The 22,399-nt window shown below is 35.4% G+C and overlaps 1 protein-coding gene and 1 gene segment (V, D, J or C); both read right to left on the bottom strand.

Annotated features, from left to right (window-relative positions):
* Window positions 1–4,461: 4,461 nt before the first annotated feature.
* Window positions 4,462–7,592, bottom strand: LOC120465043 (T cell receptor alpha chain MC.7.G5-like). Its single transcript, XM_089131697.1, has 3 exons — window positions 7,589–7,592; window positions 6,365–6,692; window positions 4,462–4,750 (listed from the first exon to the last, which is right to left on the bottom strand). The coding sequence occupies exons 1-3, from the start codon at window positions 7,590–7,592 to the stop codon at window positions 4,462–4,464; spliced, it is 621 nt and encodes a 206-aa protein (XP_088987823.1).
* Window positions 7,593–8,176: 584 nt separating this feature from the next.
* LOC120464958 (T cell receptor alpha variable 18-like) lies at window positions 8,177–12,809 on the bottom strand. The segment is given in 2 exon segments: window positions 8,177–8,538; window positions 12,779–12,809. Coding segments are annotated over 2 exon segments (393 nt in total).
* Between the last annotated feature and the right edge of the window lie 9,590 nt (window positions 12,810–22,399).

The following is a 22,399-nucleotide window of genomic DNA, read 5'->3' as shown; positions in this document are numbered from 1 at the left end:
AGGTTTTTGTACGACATATTTCATGTTTTGTGTCACTGGGCTACATCTCTCAGAGCACAATAATAGAGAGCTGAATCTGACAGACGTACATCAGTAATAGTGAGTTCAGTGGACGTGCGTGATGATGTAGTCAACTGAAACCGAGGATCAGAGGTGTGTGCATAATCACCCGCTGATCGTGCATTTTTTACTAATAAATACTGCGGTTCTCTGTTTGGATACTGTCTGTACCAGTAAAGCCAAACATATTCACTATTTGTATTATATGAGCAGCTCAGCTTGACATTTTCTGTTTCTTTCGAGTTTTTTTCTGTCCCTTTATCTGGCTCAATGTTGTCTCCAGACACCAAACCTGTCAACAATAAAAGTAAAATATAGAGATTTCTGAAAGCAAGGTTTACAAAATAATATTGCAAACACATTTCAAATCATGTTTCACAAGAATACAAATGAATAAGTTAATATAAATGTAGCCTTTTTGGTTTGGGAATAAAAAACAAAGTTAATATTGATGTACAGCATTTCATTAATCATTTAATAAATAATGCACCTGTTCCCACAATGAGAATAAGTATGAGGCATCTGTCCATGTTGAATCAGATCAGTTCAGTTCTCTGTTGAGGCTCTCAGTTCTCTGAGCTGTAAGTAACGGAAGATCACACAGAAACACACACAGGAACTTCCTCCTCACTGAACTTCCTGCTGCTGTTTATGATTTTGTTTTAAATATTACTGAATTTTGAATATAACGCACAACATGAGAAGAATGTTATAAACTGTTTTGATGAGTCCCGTTGTCTGAATGTGTGCAAACATGATAGTAATGACCATGATGGTGCATAGTGTATGCAATGGAGTGTTTCTCCAAAAAAACATTAATGTTCAAAAAAAGTCTACTCAACAAGTGCCACAATAAATTCTAACGGCCAGTGAAACACACTGTACACCGAAATATTATACCTATGTTCTTAGTTTATTAAGACTATATTGTTTTAAAGTACTTAATTTTTTCAATACAGTTAATGCTGCATAATATGCATATGCATAACATAATATTGTAGAATGACCATATCTTCTTTTATTATATAAAATTTGAAACAGCAGTATATTTATGTGAATGTGTGTGAAACCTGTGGCATATATGTACCTGCACTAGAGCAATGGCCAAAAGTGATGTTCAGCCTAGGACATTTCATATCTTCACTCTTTATCTGTAAATCCGGTGGAGGAAAAACTACAGGATATTGTAACATCTGAACCCTATTGCATAATTAATCTAGATATAGTAAAATATAATATATAGAATATAGATAACATTAAAGTAACACATCCTTGCCATGGCCCTACAAAGGATAAGTTTTTTAGATTGATTGATACATTATTTTAAATTGATTGATTTTAGTTAATTTCATAGCTTTTACATTTCAGGAATGCTTATTGTAAAAAAAAAAAAAAAAAATCAGACACACGTTTATGCCTCAGAGTTTTTGTATGTGGTTTGACTTCAATTTTGTCACAGTGGGCCTCAGAGCACAGTAATACACAGCAGAGTCAGACACACTCACATCCTTGATCATCAGAGGAACTGAGTTTGATGAAAGTTCAGAGTGAAATCTCTCCTGAAACTCAGTGCCATTTTCTCCTCCATATTTGCTTCTCCTCAGGATGTATTTAGGAAAGTCGTTTGCTCTCTGGATATACCAGAATAAATCTTCTTGTACAGATTCTGTTTTATATTTACACTGTAATGTCACAGATCTTCCTTCAGTTTCAGTCAAATGTTTGTCTGGCTGATCAACTGAGTCCTCTGATCTGCATCCTGCAAAAGTTTAAGAATTTTTTTAATGAACAATACAATACAAAATGTAAGCAATTTAATGAATGTGTTGCTGTATTAAACGAAGATTCATACCAAAGATTAATAGCGTGAAGAGAAATATATTCTTCAACATGTGTGACATGACTGTGTCTGCTGAAGACATCTTGAAGTCCAAATACATTAGTGAATATGGGAGCTTTGCTTTTGCTATTATAATGTTGGTCTAAGGAGGAGTTGCTTGTGGACGCCCATGGAAGTTTCTATAATCAAAGGTGAGTAACTACTGCCCTCTTATGGTTACTTGGAAGTATTGCAAAGCTGAAATACTACCATCTCATATGACAAAAGGACCTCATTGTGTGGTTTTAATATAATTTATCTTTCATACTGCCACACAAATACACATTAATTTGATGTTGGATTCATATTCTCATTGTAAACATTTTTGAAGTAGATTCATATTTTTATTCTAGCTTTCTGTTTACTATCTCTGTGTTTCTCTCATTGTTACAGGTTTTTGTACAGTGTTCTTGTGTTTCCTGTGACTGTGGGCCTCAGAGCACAGTAATACACAGCAGAGTCTGACACTGTAGCAGAGGAGATCTCCAGATCCACATGTTCCCCTCTTGTAATTTTAACAGTGAATCTTGGATCTACATCGGACACCTCAGCATCTTTTGCTCTACTGTATGTGAGTACAAGAAATTCAGGTTTTGATCTTCCATATTGACGATACCAGAGGAGATAATCTTGACCTCCAGAGGCAGAAAAACTACAGGATAATGTAACACTTGAGCCCTCCTGAGCAAAAACATCGGTTTTGTTTGGTTTGATGGCATTTCCAAATACAGCAGCTGGAACAGAAAATATACATTTGTATATTTTTAGTGAGAGGTTTTAAATAAAATATATATATATATATATATATATATATATATATATATATATATATATATATATATATACATATAATAATTAAAAGATAACATACCAGTTGAAGCACAGAACAGAATAACTGAAAGAAGATTCATTGTGCAAGTGTTCACTTCGAGAAGAGTCAGACTGAATCGTTTCAGACACGTCGATGAGATCATGTCAGATCTGTGACCTCTGAGTCCCTCCTCTCTGAGCAATTCACACATGGGGAACAGAAGATCACTCTCATCAGTGTTTTATCTTGTTTTCTATGTGTTATTAATGTGTTTATGTGTGATTTTGGAATATGTTTGTGATGAGTTTCTTTTGTAAGGAATAAGAAGACAGGGTTGGCTGTGGCGAACTCGTAAATTCTGTTATTGAACACTCTTTAATAAATCAACAAAAACAACACTTGTGCTTCACTCAAACAATAGTTCTCTGGGTTTTTTTTTTCCTCCAGCAATACAGACTGCACACACTAGTTTGCTGTAGTCTCTCTCCCTCTTACCCATATAGTCAGCGGCCTTACATCTCTCCATGCGGATAACTGCAATGAGACACAGGCGTTAGTCATTCTACACTTGCCCTATCACCGCTCGTCTGACCTGACTCCCTCTCTGTGTGCAAATTTATACTATTTCTTATAGAAAATTTATATATAAATTGATTCTTCAAAAGCACCATTTCATAATCTGAAGAGGATGTTAAACTGTCTTGGCTGAGATTCAGCTCATGTGTTTTTGTATGTGGTTTGACTTGAGTTTTGTCACAGTGGGCTTCAGAGCACAGTAATACACAGCAGAGTCAGACACACTCACATCCTTGATCATCAGAGGAACTGAGTTTGATGAAAGTTCAGAGTGAAATCTCTCCTGGAACTCAGTGCCATTTTCTCCTCCATATTTGCTTCTCCTCAGGATGTATTTAGGAAAGTCGTTTGCTCTCTGGATATACCAGAATATATTTTCTTGTACTGAATCTGTTTTATATTTACACTGTAATGTCACAGATCTTCCTTCAGTTTCAGTCAAATGTTTGTCTGGCTGATCAACTGAGTCCTCTGATATGCACCCTGCAAAAGTGAAAAAAAAGTAAAAATAGTACAATACAAACTGAAAGCAATAATGAATGTGTAGCTGCATTAAATGAATATTCATACCAAAAATAAATAGTGCGAAGAGAAATACATTCTTCAACATGCGTGACATGACTGTGTCTGCTGAAGTCCAAATAAATCAGTGAATATGAGAGCTTTCCTTTTGCTATTACTGTATAATGTTTGTCCAAGGAGGAGCTTGTGGACCCCCATGGAAGGTTATGTATTGTTCAAGGTAATATTGAGTAACTGCTGCCCTCTTATGGTCAAGTGCAAGTATTGCAAACATGGATTTTAAACTTTTTGTAATTAAAGATATGCTCCATTTAATTTCATTATTTTTTGTTCCTCTTTGTTTATGTATGAGCTAAATTTGTCTGTGAGGTGACTCATTATTCCTTAGTGCAATACCAATAAGCATTCCTTAGTGCACACAAAATGAAAAGACAGCTTCTCTTCTGTCTCACTTCTGCGCTATCTTCTGGCAAAACTGTTTTCTGCACAATTTCGGTCATATGGGAGATGTGAACCTTTGACTGTGAATATAGACGTTATGACTTGGTTCAGCAAAAGAAGAGACTAATGTGGCAATAATGCATTTGCATTTAAGAGCAGATGAAGTAAGTGTTTAGAGCTTTATCTTATGATGGCATGTGAGGTTTTTGTATGACGCTGTTAGATTTCCTGTGACTGTGGGCCTCAGAGCACAGTAATACATGGCAGAGTCTGACACTTCAGCAGAGGAGATCTCCAGATCCACTTGTTTAATATCTTGATGAACTTTAGCAGAAAATCTGTCTGGTCTATCTTCACTCATAACTCCACTTGGGAAGATGTAAAGAAGGAACTCCGGTTTGGATCTGGGATATTGTCTGTACCATTGTAAATTCTGTACAGTACTCGTATAGTCTTTGTAACTGCAGGACAGAGTAACAGCGTCACCAACAAGTCTATTTTCATCCTCTGACAATGGTTTTATTGCATCTGCCTCTGTGTGGCCTATAAATGGAAATAAAAGCCTAATTAGATCAATCAAACAGTTACTAAACCGTAAAAAGTGGTAGTAAATAATATTTATCTAACCAATAAACGTCCACAAAAAGCTGAGGAGAGTAAAAATAATCATGATTGCAGATATCTGAAGAAGAATCGGAAAGACTTGAGTATCATTCAGACTGGATGCCTTTGAATTGTGACAACCTCCTTCAGATGAAAATGCTTCTAGATCATGATATCAAGCTCCGCCTTCTGGCAATATGATTTACTTCTATTATGGAGTCTTTATGCCTAAACCAGTTCATGTTCAAAGTCTCTGGAAGTGTGTATTCAAGAAAAGGCCAAAGACTGTAATACTTCCTTTGAATTTTAAAAAAATATTGTTGCTTTAACTTAAAAAATTGAGTAACTTCGTTGCCTTAAAGTTTTAAGTTGATTGAAATGAAAAAAAGTGAGTTAATACAATGAAGGAGATTAATTTAATCATCAGAAACTCAAAATAATAAGTTATCTGATCTAAATAAATTATTTAAGTTGATTTGACAAAAGAAAAAATGTTGTGATAAATCTTTAAAATATTTTTTACAGTGTGGAAACATTAAACGTTGGAAACATTTCTCTCTCAAATATGTTTTTGATTCGCACACGCAAAATAATCCCCCTAGGGTTTCACAGACTTAAGCTAATCCCAGACTAAAATGCATGTTTGAGCTGTTTTAACTGAAAGCAACTTGCACTGACATATATTAAAAAATATTAAAATATGTCAGTGCCATTGTTTTGTGTCAAGATGCACCAGTAATGTGGTTTCTTTTTCTGAGTCACGTTTATAAAAGCTTCTTAAATGTCCTAATTGAACAAAGGACTACTTATGGCTTAATCTAAGTGGCCGTCAGCGCCATATCTTTTTCCCCGCACCATTTTTAGTGATTATTTTGAACAAATATTCCTTGTAGCACCACAATAAATTTGAGGTATTAAAAAAAGCATACATAATAAAAATAAAATATTTTTCGATGGAGTTTGGCGTCAAACCTTCGAAGGAGTTTGGCGTCAAACCACTGGAGAAAAATGCTACAGGAGCCTACAAGTATTTCATATAGATTAATCAAAACATTTGAAACGTTTTTGTGTTTCTATATGTGCCTGTGTTGCAGGCTTCTCTGTCACTGTGGTCAATAAAACACAGCAGAGTTAGATACAGCCACAGAGGAGATCTCCAGATTCACGCGTTTGTTATGCATATGACTGATATGCAGATGAGGTGGACTATGGCACTAACTTTGGTGGATTTAACTATTTATGTAGTTTGAATTTAATCAGTAAGTGTATCAAGCCTCTTCTGAACGCTTCTTGTATACCACATTAAGTTTGTGTGTGTATTCGTAATGGAAATATGTGTTATGTTCTTGTGGAATTATTCATAGATCCCTGTGTTACTGATAGTGGATTCAGTCACAGACACAACACACAGAATACATGTGCTTGTTAAGCATCAATGAAAAGCAAGGCTAATATGCAGGAAGATTATGTACTGAGGAAACAGGTTTCCTGTCACTGTGGGCTGCAGGGCACAATAATACTGTGCAGAGTCTGTTACTTTAGCAGGGCTGATTTCCAGTTCCATGAGCTTTCTGTGTTTGTCAACTTTAGCAGAAAACCAGTGGGCTGATGGATCTGCTTTAACTGGATCTCCAGATTCAGTCATGTAGAGAAGGAGTTCTGGTTTGGATATCTGATACTGACGATACCACAGTAGATTGTAAACAGTACCACTGTAGTTACAGGAGAGAGTAACACTGTTACCATCCTGAGCTTCTTTTTCAGGACCATGAGATGTTATTTGATCTCCAAGAGAGTCTCCTGAAGAAGAACAAAACATACTGAATTCACTATTGAGATCGGATAAATGTAATATTAACATGTTTAAATAAAAAGAGGTGGTGATAAATAAACAAATCTTACCTGCAAGGATTGAAAATATTACAAGTGCACAGAGCAGCATGATGAAATGAAATGACAAACTCTTGTTCTTCACTCACTGATTTAAGTCTGGAGCTCCACCCTGTGGCAGGATTTGATCTTCCATGATGAGTCTTAGCTCTTTGTGTACATAAAGGCCAACAGAAATGAAAAGAACACCCTCTTCTGGCTGAAAACATACATTCATGAATCATAGAGGACTTGCTTATCTGTATTTTTACACTCTAAAAAGACTACTGTAACGATAATGCATTTGTATGCATCCATCTTAAAGCTGTTCTCAAGATTTATAGATTTTTAGATGTTAGATAGTAGGAATAATTTTATTAATTTTTTTTAAAAAACATTAATTTTAAGTTATTGAAGCTTTCTTTTAAAAAGACTAAAACTAAAATTTTCTTTTCATATTTTTGACACAAATAATCTTTTTAAGAACTGTTGTAGAAGTGATTAAAAAGGAAGCGAGACGTGAAATGAAATGGTCAACCAATGCAAACTTATATAATTTGACCATGTAAGAGCACTTATCATATGTATGTATGAGTGATCATATTTATGTAAAAATATCTTTCTTGAAATGTTTTTACATTATTTCTAGAACTATTTTTAAATTAGAAGAAAAGTTAAGAAAAGTAAAGGCTCAGTCTGCAAACACACATGAGGCTATGACAAAAGAGAGATATAATGTTCTTTCTCCTTCTAGATTTTTTTGTACAGTGATGATGTGTTGAGTGAAGAGCTCAACTTCAGGTCTAGAGGATATTGTCGATACCAACCCATGCTGACTTTTTGCACTGCCATATGTTTACATGAGACATTTACTAGCTTCCCCTCTGTTGCACATTGTTCTGCAATGGTCTAATTGACTGCGAACAAATCGTACGAATTTGTACGAGTGAGGTCTTACGAATTCATACGAATCAGTCACATTTTGCTCACTTGTACGAATTTGTACAAATTGGTCGTGAGATATCGTGCATAGCTCCCTCTTGTGGTTACTTACTAACTTGTACAAAAGGCTCAGAACAAAGTCAAACCGAATGTTATCTAAATTCATTCCTCAAGCTTTGGTTGTTATACTGTAGATCTATAAATCAGGTATTCATTTTATGGCCCTGTTCAGTCACCAGCTCACTACAGCTTAGACACAAAAAAGCAAATTAAATTGTTTTTAAAACAGCAACTAGTCAGTGGTTTGGAGAACATCCTAGGATTGCAGTGTATACAAATTGTGTTTAGTAAATAAATAAAAAAAGTCATAATCTATCATACTCATATCACTGCTGATAGTTTTCATCCTTATATAGTAATATACTGTAGTATGAAATGATAATCTACCATTTATTCAGACTTATGGAAAAGAATTAGTTGTACACCTTCAGTTGTGTCAGGTTTTTGTACAGTGTTCTAGTGTTTCCTGTGACTGTGGGCCTCAGAGCACAGTAATACACAGCAGAGTCTGTCACTTCAGCAGAGGAGATCTCCAGATCCACACGTTTGATCTCTTTTGTAGTCTTAGTAGAGAATCTGGGATCTACCTCAGATGTCTTACTCTCTTTGACACCCTCTATTATGAGCACAAGGAATTGAGGAGCTGATCCGGGAGACTGACGGTACCATAGAAGTGAATATGCAGAGGAATAACTGCAGGATAATGTAACAGTTGAAGACGCTGCAGCAAACTCTTCACTGCGATCTGGTGTGATTTCATCTCCAAAACTCACACCTGTAAAAGAACAAAAGAGCATTTTAATTTTCAAATAGTTTTAGTTTTGATGTTGATGGATTTTACTGTGAATTGAATCAATTCAATTAAATTTTAATTTGACTTTTGTCATTTAAAAAATAGGATGTAGTAAATATTTAAATTGTAAAAAATTAAAATTGAAAAAAAAAAATTAAGATGAGAAAATAATTTGACAAAATATTTTGTGTATATTCTAAAATTAGAAATGCAAATGCACACAAAACATGGACAAATGTACTTACATGCCAAGGCAGAGAGCAGAATGACTGAATGAAGTATCATTGTACGTGTGTGTGTGTGTGTGTGTGTGTGTGTGTGTGTTCACTAGCAGGACTGAGCTTTGTGACAGTCTAGCAAATGTAACAAGATCATCTGAGATGTTAAACTCCTCCTCTTTCATCCTCTGTCTAAAAAAAAAAAAAAAAAAATCACCTTTACGCACAATTTAAAACCAATTGAGTTTATTGAGTTTATTGACCAATTGAGTCTATTTTATATTTCATGCAGGTCAAAAAATAATCGTTTTTATGCAGGTTCAAAGAAAAATAAGATGTTTTTTAGCACGGCTACTAAAATGTATAGGGAAGAGTGCATGAAATGCAATTTGCACAGCACAAAATAATAATAATAATAATAATAATAATAATAATAATAATATATATATATATATATATATATATATATACAGTGTTCATATTGTCGACAGAATTCAACAGCATGTGTATTTGCACTTTGGCATATAATTGAGCACTTCCTCTGTTTTTTGTATGAGTGTTGAGTGTGTTTGAGTCACAGTGGGCCTCAGAGCACAGTAATACACAGCAGAGTCAGACACTCTCACATCCTGGATTGACAGATCAACAGATTCTGATGACACTTTAGAGTGAAATCTCTCCTGAAACTGAGGGTCAGTATCTTCTCCTCCATATTTGTTTCTCCTCAAGAAGTATTTAGGAAGGTCATTTGCTCTCTGGATGTACCAGAAAAGATCTGGTTGTGATGAAGCTGTTTTATATTTGCATTGTATTTTTACTGATCTTCCTTCAAATTCAGCGATGTGCTTTTCTGGCTGATAAACACTCTCTTCTCCACAACACTCTGTAAAGAAATTTAAAAAATGTACTTATAAACTGTAACAATTGTAACCTGTAATAAGGTATAAAACTGTATGAAGTAATTAGGAAACCCCCCACTTACCATGATAAACCGATGCAAAGATGAACAACGTGAACAATCTACGAGTTATCATTATTTTTTATGAGGTGACTGAAACAGGAGAAAAAGATGAATCATTCAACCAGTTGTGTCAGCAAGAACAATGATGGTATATAGCCGGGAGGGGAGATTACAGTAAACATAAAAAAAGAAAAGAAATTCAAATAGACTTTAAGTGTCTACACTGCCCTCTTCAGGATGTTATTTAAAAAAGATTTTAGTTTAGTTTTTCATTCATCATTCATGTAGCCTATGACAGAGCATGATATTTAACATTTTGTTCCCCGTGTCAACATTGAAGTTATTGATAATCTACACTTCAGACGGGCTGTACAAAGTGACAGGAATAAGCATCATTTATAATATAGTGTGCATTTGGATAAACACCCTTATTCATGTAACATACTGAATACCCTTAATGTTTAAAGAGAATAGAAAAGTTAGATTTAAATTTTTTGTGTATGATGTGTAAGATCTAATTGTAAGTGTAAGATCTATCTAAGAAGTCCCTTTAAAGGTACAATATGTAAGAATTGTGTATCAAAATATCCCAAAACCACTTGCACAGTATATATTTCTTTTAATTGTGTACTTCCATTAAAAAAAGTGCCTGTTCCTGTTCACTTGTCGCCTGTCAATGACATAATATCCGCGTTATCCCTGGTTTTTGTCAATGATGTAATATCCGCGTTATCCCTGTTTTTTTAACCATGGCGACAGATGTGGATTATGTAGTGCATAACTTCTATCTGCACGCTGTTGTTGTTTCGTTCAAACATTATGGACAATGGCAAGCAGACTTTAGGACAAAAGGAGAATTAAAACGAGGATCAATATCAGTGGCATTTTCCAGAAGCTGAGAGCTCCTCGTCCGCGACTAACTAACTTAGACTTGACAAAGCTTCATGAGTCACGACTTGACAGAGACCGTCACAGGACAGCAAACACAAGGGGATAAAAATAGGGAGAAACTAATAATGACAACAGATTAGGTTATAAGGACAAAACGAGGATAACAAGGGGACGGGGCAAGGGAACAAGACAACACAAAGGGAAAATGATTTTGAATGTTTTTACTAGGAATTTTTAATGAATTTTTTTCCATAAAATGGCCATGGCAACATTTAATAGGAACTCATTTCACTTCTGAGTGAAGTGAAAAATGTAGGTTTTATATATATTTTATAATGTAAGGTTCACTCAAATGTGGTGTAACCAGATCTCTCCATCTCAACAGCCTCTAATGGAAAGGTATGAGCACTGTGTTTTTATCTGCCTAAGACAGACAACACGTACTAGGATAAACACAATTAAAGCTAAAATAATTATATGAACTCATCACTCTTGTGACCATTGGCATAAACCCTGAATTTTGGGTGTGGTAACTGAAAATAGTAACATCTACAGTATGTTATATTTTACTATGTTGGGATTGGGAAAGATCTGAAAAATAAATGGTAGAAATTATTTGCATGTATCTTTTATTGTTATAGTGTTCTAATTATATTATATACATATAGTGTTTAAATAATGTAAATATGTAATCAGTACTTAATTTGTTTTTCATCAGTTAGTGCAGGACGGATTAATTTATTGGGCACATAATTTATTGTTGAGGATAGGAAGTTTTTGTACAGTGTAGATGAGTTTCCTGTGACTGTGGGCGTCAGTGCGCAGTAATACAGTGCAGAGTCTGACACTTCAGCATCAAAGATCTCCAGGCTCACAAGATTTTTGTCCACTTTTGGTAAAATGCGAGGAGGAAGAGGGTCACTTGTGGTTCCATGTGGGTAAATCCAAGCCAAGAACTCTGGTTTGGATCTGGAATATTGGCGATACCAGTGCAAATTAGTTATGGTTCCTTCATATTTGCAGGATAGAATGGCTTTTTGTCCCACAGATGCAAGTGTCCTGTTTGTCTGTGGTGTTATTGACTGTGCAATTGTGTCACCTGAAACCGTAACATATAAAACATTTCATCAAACTGAATTTGTATCATTAACGTTGCAGCATTAAACTAAAGTATATCTAAAAATATCATGAATAAACTTCACTTACTTTTTATCAGCAATACCAGAAGAAGAGTGCAAAGAATCATCATGTTTGCTCTGTGAGAAGTTTAATGATCACTTTGCTTTTACTCAAACCCACACGAGCTCCTCCTACAGTCAGTGTAACCACACAGAATGAGAACACAGCACTGATATGAACTCCGTGATCAATATTTGGTATGAAACATCTAGAAATCTCATTTAGTTTCAACATGTAGTGTTTTGGTCACAATCTATTCTTCTTTTTATTTTAGGGATATTTAAATAATATTAATAATAACCTAATGCTCATGGGGAATGGCAAAGGTAGCTGATTTTTTTTTTCTTCAGTTGACGTTTATTTAGTTTCAAGTAACAAAAATGTGTTTTATGATTTTAGTTTTAGTTTAAGATATATCAACCCTGCTTTGAAGCACTGAATGATGAGTGTATATCGCCCTCTTCTGGTTCTCAATAGGTTTATACAGTATATTATAGCGAGTGCATTATTTGACAGAAATGAGTTTTATTTTTGCTCATATCATAGTTAATGTATAGTTATAAGCAAATACATTCAATGCATGTGTTTTAATAGCATACTGATCACTTGTTTGTTTGTTTTTTTAGCAATAAATGCCTGCCTAAATATAGTTTATTATATAAAGTTAATGTCAAATTTAAAAATTGGGTAAATCAAAATATGATATGGAATAGTTGAAAAAATGTTAGACGTAATTCAAAGACAAATCAGGATCATTTCATTTAGGAGTGTATTTGCAAAAGCATGCAGTAAACACAGCAGAGTCACACACACACATCATCATCATCCTTGATTGTCAGTTGAAAGGAAGTTGTGCTGAGATTCGCTTGAAATCGCTCACTGAACTTTATTTATTTGTGTGTGGCCCAACTTACCCATCCTTCAAACACTCTCTGACATTACTCTTACTGCATGTGCAACTACCCCAACTGACCTTTAGTGAGGATGACAAAACCCATAACCATAATGACATATTATTTAACAAAGTTAATAGTCATGTGCCTCAACAAGTAAACTCATAACATAATGATAGATTTGCAAATCATTAGCTAATGATTAATTAAAGCAGGCAACTGCAGTTGTGAAGTTCAGAGCGTTGACTAATTGTGGTAATTAACACATTCATTTACACTATTTACAGTAATATGTTATTAAGGAATTAATACATGATGACACATTTTAATTAATAGCAACTCATTTATTACTTAATCTATTTTAGAGTCTTTATTAGTTGCTGATGCAGTAATAATTAATTAATGGTTTAGGTCTTCATGAGTCATATTAACCAGCCCATTCTCACTCCCAAGGCGTCACCTAACTGACGCCTTGGGAAGCATTTGGACATGCTTCAATATCTGACGCTTTAGGCGCCCTTTAGCGTCAGTTAGATGACGCCCTAGGATCGCGTGTACCCTACCCCCACCCCACACCTAAACCTAACCGCGTCCTCTAACAGACGCTTTCCTTTAGCGTCAGTTAGATGACGCCGTAGGATCGCGTCATGTAAGTGACGCTAAAGGGCGCCTAAAACGTCAAATATTGAAGCATGGTCAAAGGTGACGCCTTGGGGTGAGAATGCGTTGCATTAACTCATGATTATCTGTGCATTAGTTAAGTATGAAGCATGAGTACCCGTATGTGTTACCGCGTTTAGTTTCATTTTAATGGACTGATAGTTTGTTTCTCTTCATTTACCGACTAGGCCTACCTTTGTTCTGATTTCCGGCCACTCATTAGTTACCATGGACACTCATGCCATCAACAAACCTATTCATTTAGTTAGTTATCATTGTATATTTAAGTTCTTCCTTGTATTTAGTCTATTATTAGGTATTGTTTTGTCTGAATTGCCTTCTTGCCATGGATTACCTGAGTTTGTTTACATATGTCATAAATCTTTTGAACCATTTTGCGATTCTCTCTCTTCTTAATCTGGACTAAACATTAAAGTTAATGCTGTATTGCATTTTAAGATCTCAGATGACTTCAGAATTAATATTTCCTATTATATTGTTGCAGTGTTTATCGTGTTGCTATAGGCCATCTTACTATGGACTGTAAGATAACAAAGCTGGTCAGATTATAAACAAAATTCAATGCAAACTTTAACTGTACAATCGATGTCATTTCCAACATATCATTTATACATGGCTGACTATACATTATCTTTTACTTAGTATAGGTTGATGGGACTAAATGAACAAGCTCTTTCTAAACATTTGAGAACACCATGAAGTAGTCGATTATTATGTAAAGTTGGTTAACGTTGTACAAATGCAACACTGTTAATCAGGTTTTTGTACAGTGTTCTAGTGTTTCCTGTGACTGTGGGCTCCAGAGCACAGTAATACACAGCAGAGTCTGACACTTCAGCAGAGGAGATCTCCAGATCAACACGTTTGATCGCTTTTGTAGCTTTTGAATACAGACGAAGATCAGGCTCAGATTTGCTTGAATATTCAGTGACAAAAAGTAGGAACTCTGGTTTTGCTCCAAGATACTGGCGATACCACTGGAGAGAGTTAACATTGCCAGTAGTGGCACTGTAGTTACAAGAGAGAGTCACATTTTTACCCTCAACAACATGCTTTTCTGAAGACAATGGTTGAATTGTATCAGCAAAAACAGTTCCTGTGAAAAAGAAAAGTTTAAATTAATCGAGTCTAAGTTGTTCTAAATTATTCAAAGTCTAAATTCATCACATTGAATGAATATCTCTTACCAATGCAAAGTTGTAATATTATCCAGACAAAGAGAAACATGATGTCTTCAGGGAGACAGTGATGGAATAGTTTGTGTAATGAATTTGAATAACTGTTTGACTGTCTCACAGTCTCAGCCGTGTGAATCAGCTCCACCCACTGCTGGAGGGCTTTTCTTATTTAACCATAGGGGAAAATAGGCTCATGTCAGAAACTGCACACTTTAGAGCTCTTAGTTTTTGTAAGGATGTCTGTTTAATATCAGTTACACTGGGCAGAGCACAGTAAGCACAGCAGTGTCAGATACACTGAGATTCTGGATTGACAGAGAAAAGAGTGAAGATTTATTAACATCTGCTTGAAATGAATTTCAAATTCTATTTTGTGTTGCTTGATCCCGTTGGGAGTTTGCAGAAATTGTAAACTGGGAAATTTTACCAGAATCATGTGTATTTATTCTCAGTCAGTAACAGAGGTGTCAAAAGTATTCACATTCATTACTTAAGTAAAAGTATAGATACTAGGGTTTAAAAATACTTTTGTAGAAGTTGAAGTATCAACTCAAGCTTTTTACTCTATAAAAGTACTGGTTTCAATAACTACTTAAAGTAAAAAAAGTAAAAGTAATGTAAGGAAAGAAATTCCTTTAAAGGGATAGTTCACTTTGAAATTAATTTTTGATATGTTTTAGCTTACCTCGAGGGCATCCAAGATGTAGGTGTCTTTGATTCCACAGTATTTTCAATTTTGACATTTTTCGGTCAAACCGTTGTTGTCTGTCAGTCATACACTGTAGGTTAAGGGGGTCCTCCCTCGTCACGTCAAAGAGCATGCACAGAGAAGTCAAAATTAAACATGATTTTGACTCGTGAATGTAAGTACACATTGATGACCTAAGACACGAAACAAGCGGTTTGTGTGTGAGAAAACAAACAGTATTTATATCGTTTTTACCTCTTGTTAACAGCCATGTCCAACTGATCTGAATCAGATGTCCAACTGAACCAAACTGAACCATATCCAACGTTCTGCCGGAAGTGATTTCTTGCGTGTCTACGCCACACATTGTTTACACAGAGATTTCGGAAGTTTTTTGCAAATTATGATCACATTCAAATGAATCTAAAAGTCTCAATAAGTCAGATGTGTCACAGATACGATGGTATTCACATACATATTTTTTTCAAGAAAAAGTTACTGACAGGTTCAGTTAAGCAACCAATACTAGACACAGTGGGCCTGAGTGGTGGATCAATAAGGGATTTATGTATTTTAGGAAATCCAAAAAAACACGGGACATATTTGTGGTTTTACAGTGAAAAAGTCTTTTTCTTTTTCAGTAATCCAAGCCCTTTGTAGTGCCTTCTCGAATATCTGATCAATCTCTGATTTGTGGTGTTCTCGGGGATTACGGGTTAATGGAGTGTATTCTTTGTTGTTGAGTTGGGACATGATACTCAGGTTGTATTTTTCAGTATTCATTAGAACAATTAAACCCCCTTTATCGACAGGGCGAATAAGAATATCTGATCTCTTTTCTAATTCATTCTCTTGTGTAACGTGTAATATTTCACAATACTTTTAATCAAGTGTCGTATGGGCCATTATAGGACAGTTTCCTCATTACTATGGTGCACTTTCATTTGTTGATGCATTTGAGACCTTTAAGATTGTAACTTTTTTAAGTACTTGTCTAATTTGTCGCATGCCAACGTTAAAAGCTCAGGAAGGTTTTTTGTTCAAGCACTGAATATCCTGTTGTCACTGTGGGCTGCAGAGCACAGTAATACACAGCAGAGTCAGACACACGCACATCCTGGACTGTCAGAGGAACAGATCTGGTAATAGAATCGTGTCTGGAGTAAAATCGTCCCTTGAACTCCGTGGCTTCATCACCATCTCCAAATTTATGTCTCCGTAAAATATATTTCGGAGAGTCATAACTATGTTGCCTGTACCAGATTAGCGTGGGGTTTGAGCTTGTAGTATTGTATTTACAATCCAAAGTTACAGCATCCCCATCTTCATATGCTGACTGATACCTTTTGGGCTGATTAACAAAGTCTTGTCCTCTGGATTCTGTGAAGAGAGTAAATTATTTCAGTAAATGTATTTCTCCTCCAGATAAAACGGACAGTAAGGAACAAATGCATGCATTAAAGATGATATATTACCCATGCAAGTTGCAAATAGGATTAAAAGGGTTTCTACACAGCTTCTCATGGTAATCATGATGCAAAAGTCCCACAGAAGTAAACAACGTTCTCTTGAATGTAACTAGAACTTGCTGAGATGCTCAAAGTCCTCATTTGAGAAACTTGTGAAGTGTTGACTGTAAGATTGAAGCTGCATATATTTGTTAAAACATCTCCCCCAAGTGGAGGAGAGCAGATATATGAACATACTGTATATGTCTATTATGAGGTTTTCTTCCCCCACAATTGAATTGCACTGCAGTGAGTATGAAATGTTTATGCAATCTCACAAGTTATAGCTGAAGAAATCACAATTATTTAGTCTCTTAAGTCTCTTTTTTTTTGACTAATTGGCTTAGTTTTCAATCCCTAAACTGTGTAGTGCGCGTAGGGCTGATCGGCTCTGGTTCTCATCACTATTGTACTAATGGTCAAGCCATTATTCTAAAGAAAAAAAAATAAAATATATATATATATATATATATATATTATTTATTTATTTTTTAAATGGTTGGGAAAATCTGATGTGCCAACACATTTTTATCAGCATATTTATGGACATTGGACATTTTTGCCATTCTTGTGCTGCATTTTAGTACTCTTGGACAGTAATTTACCCAACTTATTCACTTGACTTTACTGTCCGTAGGCTATCTGATATCACCTAGAATTAGAACATATAAATGAATGTTCAGTTATCCAGGAAATTTAAATCAGAATATTGTTGTGGCATATTATTCTTATCAGTGACTTAATGAAATATGTTAACAGATGCTTGCTTTGCATCCTAAAAACAGCATCATTTGCCTCATCAATGTTTAAATCAAATAAAATAATTGTAAGAATGTGTAAGTTTAGTAATCCTGACTGTTTTTGTTAATATTACCTTTCTAAGGTCATGAGTCATGACAACAAACTGTGATCACAAACCCAGCTAGAAATTTTACGTTCCCACAACGTTCCCATTCATGATGTGGAGTTCTTTAAAGGGTTTGGGGACGTTATTTGGACCCTCAGGGAACATTCAGGATGTTCTGGGAACATTTAGAGGACAATATTTAATTCAGAAATCAAAAGGTTTCCAAAACATTCTGAGAACATCCCGCTGGTGTCAAAGACATCATCTGGTAATGTTCCCACAACATTACCAGACAGTCACGATGTGGAGTTCTTTCAAAGGGTTTGGATACATTATTTGGAGGACCTTCAGGGAACATTCAGGCCATTCTGGGAATGTTTAAAAGACCATATTTAATTCAGAAATCAAAAGGTTTCCAAAACATTCTGAGAACGTCCCACTGGTGTCAGGAACGTCGCTTTGGTAATGTTCCCACAACGTTCCCAGAATATCCTGAATGTTCCCTGAAGGTCCTCCAAATAACGTTTTTTAGTTCACTGGCAAAAACGAATAAATGACTTTAAAATTCGTTTTCCACATGTGGGCGGTCCTGAGATGCCCCCTTCCGCCGATTGGTCAAGCAAATCTGAGCTTACGACATCATCGGTCGTCACTCAGGTCTGTTCAACAAAATAGTCCTCTACGAGGACCCTTAGGTTTCTAAGGAGCCCCATGCACACATATGACATGCAGGAAAAATAGTTGGCTAAATTGCACGATTCACTAATTGTTACTTTTAGTTTAACGGAAGATTAACTGCTGAACTGAAGTATGCATATACGGTACAAGATCAGTTCAGATTTTAATGTTTATTTAAAAAAAATAAAATCAGTCAATGCAAAAGTCTATTTGATGTATATATGGTGTTATACTGATGAGTGATCTTCATTGAATGAAGCATCATCAAAAGATCATTGTTTATGAAAATGGAAGAGTACAAGAATACTTCAAAATAATTTGTAGTAACTGTTTGTCGCCCTCTTCTGCATTGCTGTAGTTATTACAAGGTTACAAATATCATCAACCATCAGAAAGTGTAACTCAAGACCATGAGAGTTTTTGTATGAGTGTTGAGTGTGTTTGAGTCACAGTGGGCCTCAGAGCACAGTAATACACAGCAGAGTCAGACACACTCACATCCTGGATTGTCAGAGGAACCGATTTTGAAGTTTTGGTGTGATTTGCAGTAAATCTCTCCTCAAAGTCTTTGTCATTTTGTAACAATTATCATCATCATGTATTTGGGGATTCCATTCATCTTTTGCTGGTACCAGAAGAGATACGGGGATAGATCACTGGTTTCATACGTACAGTTAATCGTTACTGATCTCCCTTCAAAAGCAGTTTGAACTCTTGTGTTCTGGTCAACACTCTCCAGAGAGTCGCATACTAGAAAAGAATTTAAAGAATTATCAAATCATATTCGGCATGTTTTAATATATTTATGGCAAATTTAGAGACTCCTTAGAGAAGGATCCTACTCACCCCAGAAATGTGTTATAAAGAAGATCAAATATCTTTCCCAGTGAGCCATTATAATAACAGATCTGTGTAAATGACTGAAATATTTCAATCCACTGGAGAGTGTGTGTAGTTGTTTCAGCTTGTCTTTGATGAGCCTGTTTTAAAACTGTCACACACACATATCGTCTGGAACTGGGAGGAGCTTGATCTGTTGAATGTTGTTGTCTTTCCTACATGTTTTTTCTTTTTAGTTTCAGTGGTGAAATTTCAGTGATTTTTTAAAAAAATTATTAATTTAGTTTATTTATAATGTATATTGTATCTTCTCTATAACTTAACTTTATCTTCTGTTTGAGTTACTGTTTTTGTCAATATCACCTCTGAATATTTCTGTAATGGATATCACTCTCTTCATCTTTTGTCATTATTTACTTTACATTTTACTTGCCTGATATCTTATAGCAAGTTTGGGGATCATTTAAATACGAAGTTTATATCGCACTCCCCTGGTTGAATTTGTTTATATGAGAGGTCAAGTATTTCAGCCCATTCTCACCCCCAAGGCGTCACTTAACTGACGCCTTGGGAAGCATTTGGACATGCTTCAATATCTGACGCTTTAGGCGCCCTTTAGCGTCAGCAAGATGACGCCCTAGGATCGCGTGTACCCTACCCCCACCCCACACCTAAACCTAACCGCGTCCTCTAACAGACGCTTTCCTATAGCGTCAGTTAAATGACGCCGTAGGATCGCGTCATGTAAGTGACGCTAAAGGGCGCCTAAAACGTCAAATATTGAAGCATGGTCAAAGGTGACGCCTTGGGGTGAGAATGCGTTGAGTATTTATGAATGCATGATGCAACACTTGTCATAACCTTTTGAGAAATCTAGATACAAATTTATGATGTGTTAAAATATTTGCACTGCATAACACGACAACAGAATAGCATTCAATGCAATCCTGTTTGTTTAGCAGGGGTTGCCACATTCTGTTGCAGTCTCTGTGGTTTTCCAAAAGAGGTTTCAAAGTAATATTCTTGTAGTTAATTTTTTTGCTGTGTAAATATTTTTGTGTGTCCTCCTTATTCTGGTTATCTATTAGGATCCTGTCTGTACCAGTTGCATCACTGAGCATTGTCACAGACTCTCCTTCTCATATATGCAGTATCATCTTTTCATTTGACCCAATGCTGTCTGGCGACACATCTGTCGCAAAAATTAAAACTATTGTAAAAAAAACCCCAAATGTTCACAAACTTCTAAATAGTTCAAAACATAGAAAATAATTAAATTAAAAGTCATTCGTACAATGTTATTTTAGGAATTTATCATTTGAAAATAAACATCAATAAATGTTGTGTAGACGTGTGTTTTCATTTTCTTCCCCCTAACACATTCAGCTCTGTGATTAATGGTTCAACTGTGAAATTACAGAACCAAACGAATCTTCAATCATGGCCCTGTCCCAAATGGACCCAGCACTCGAGGTCTTTGACCCTCTAAATAGGTGGGGCTTGTAATCAATAAGTTTGCAACATGTTCTGCCCGCTGCGTGGAACATGATCGAGAAAATCAAATCAAATCTGTTCATCTGTTTTCTGGATGTATCAGAAGCGCTCTTGTGATGTTGAGACTGTTGTATATTTGCAGTCCAATGTTATTAATTCTCCCTTGAATCCAGTAACATGTTTAAGTGGCTGATCAACTGTGTCTTCTGATTGACATCCTGGTAACAAACAAGAACAATTATGTGACAATTAGCAGTATCATGTAGAAATTTGTAAAAACAAACATGCAAAAAGTAACATTTTGTTTACTTGCATTGTTTGTTTTACGAGATGATAGAGTGGTGCCTGAAGAAAAGACAAATCAATCAGCAAAAACAAAGTAAGAAGAAAACAAAGAAAAGAGTGATTCAAAGCTATTATTATAAGGATGGAAGGAGCTCAAAACACTGTCAGATGCTCATTGTAATCAATATCAGTAGAGTGGTAGAGTACAGAACTACAAAGAAGTTGTGTGTATGTGTCACTTTGGATTAGAGTCTGCCAAATGCATATACAGTAGTCAACATTTGAAGTGGATCAAATTTTTCAACATACTGTTGAGAAAATAATTCAGTTTTGATTATCTATCTTAATGGACATGTTGAGGAATAACTTTAACTGTAAACAAACTTTATAAACATCCAATACAGCAAGTTAGTTTGTCATATCTTCTCTTCTCAACTGTCTTCATGTACTGTACTTTAAAATTGTTCAACAGGTGTTACCACATTCTGTTATTTTCAGTCTCAGTGGTTTACAATATATATATGTGGTGTGATAAACCTTTGATGGCTGGCTTTTTAAGTTTTTGTAAAGCCTCTCAGGCATTTTGTATCACTGGGCTGCTACTCTTAGAGCACAGTAATAGAGAGCTGAATCTGACAGAGTTACACTGTTAATAGTGAGATTAGTGGATGTTTGGGATGTGGTCGGTCGAAACCGTTCTTCTGTTTTATCCTCTCCTCCATATGATCGAGCACCTTTCCGCAGTAAATACTGAGGTTCTTTATTAGGATACTGTCTGTACCAGTAAAGATATACATAACTGCTGCTTGTATCATATGTGCAGCTCAGCGTCACAGACTCTCCTTCTCTGCTGGTCTTATTAGGATCCTTGTCATTTGGTCCAATGCTGTCAGCAGCAAACACACCTGCAATAAAATAGAGCAATTGCACACTAAACCATCAGCCCTTTTCCCTAAATCAAAAAATCATTGTTAAAAACACCATTTGATCTTTAATGTATGTATATTCACCTGAAATCGTCATGAGAGTCACTAGCAGACAGGCCTCCATGCTAATACTGTCCCTTAGTTTAAACATGTTTGAGTAGGTTTTGATCACAGTTTTAGGAAGCTTTGCTATTTATCATTTTTGAGATTCATATATGCACACCCATAAACTTTTGATAAATTAAATAAATGATGTAGATTGATGCATGGATTTATACTGTAGTGGGAGGTGCTAATGAATAGTGTGGGTGTCGGAGCCAAACCTCTATCCATTTGTATCCTTTCATAGGATACAAATGGAACAGTGCCATTTACTGATGTGAATTACTGTATATGTAATCAATATCAATCGTATGATATGGTGACACTTTTTATGCAAACTATTCTTCCCGTGGATCTTAAAATAATCTACAAAACGCAAATGGTTTCTTTCAAAACGGTTCTTCCAATTCATATTAAACAATTTATATTATTGAAACCGCTTCGAGTTTACAATTTTCCTTTCTTATTGAATAT

Source organism: Pimephales promelas, chromosome 5 (assembly GCF_988280905.1).
Source record: "Pimephales promelas chromosome 5, fPimPro1.hap1.1, whole genome shotgun sequence".
In the NCBI taxonomy this organism is placed as follows: domain Eukaryota; kingdom Metazoa; phylum Chordata; class Actinopteri; order Cypriniformes; family Leuciscidae; genus Pimephales; species Pimephales promelas.
The sequence above is the reverse complement of the archived record's forward strand: the minus strand, read 5'-3'. Positions and strand labels throughout refer to the sequence as shown.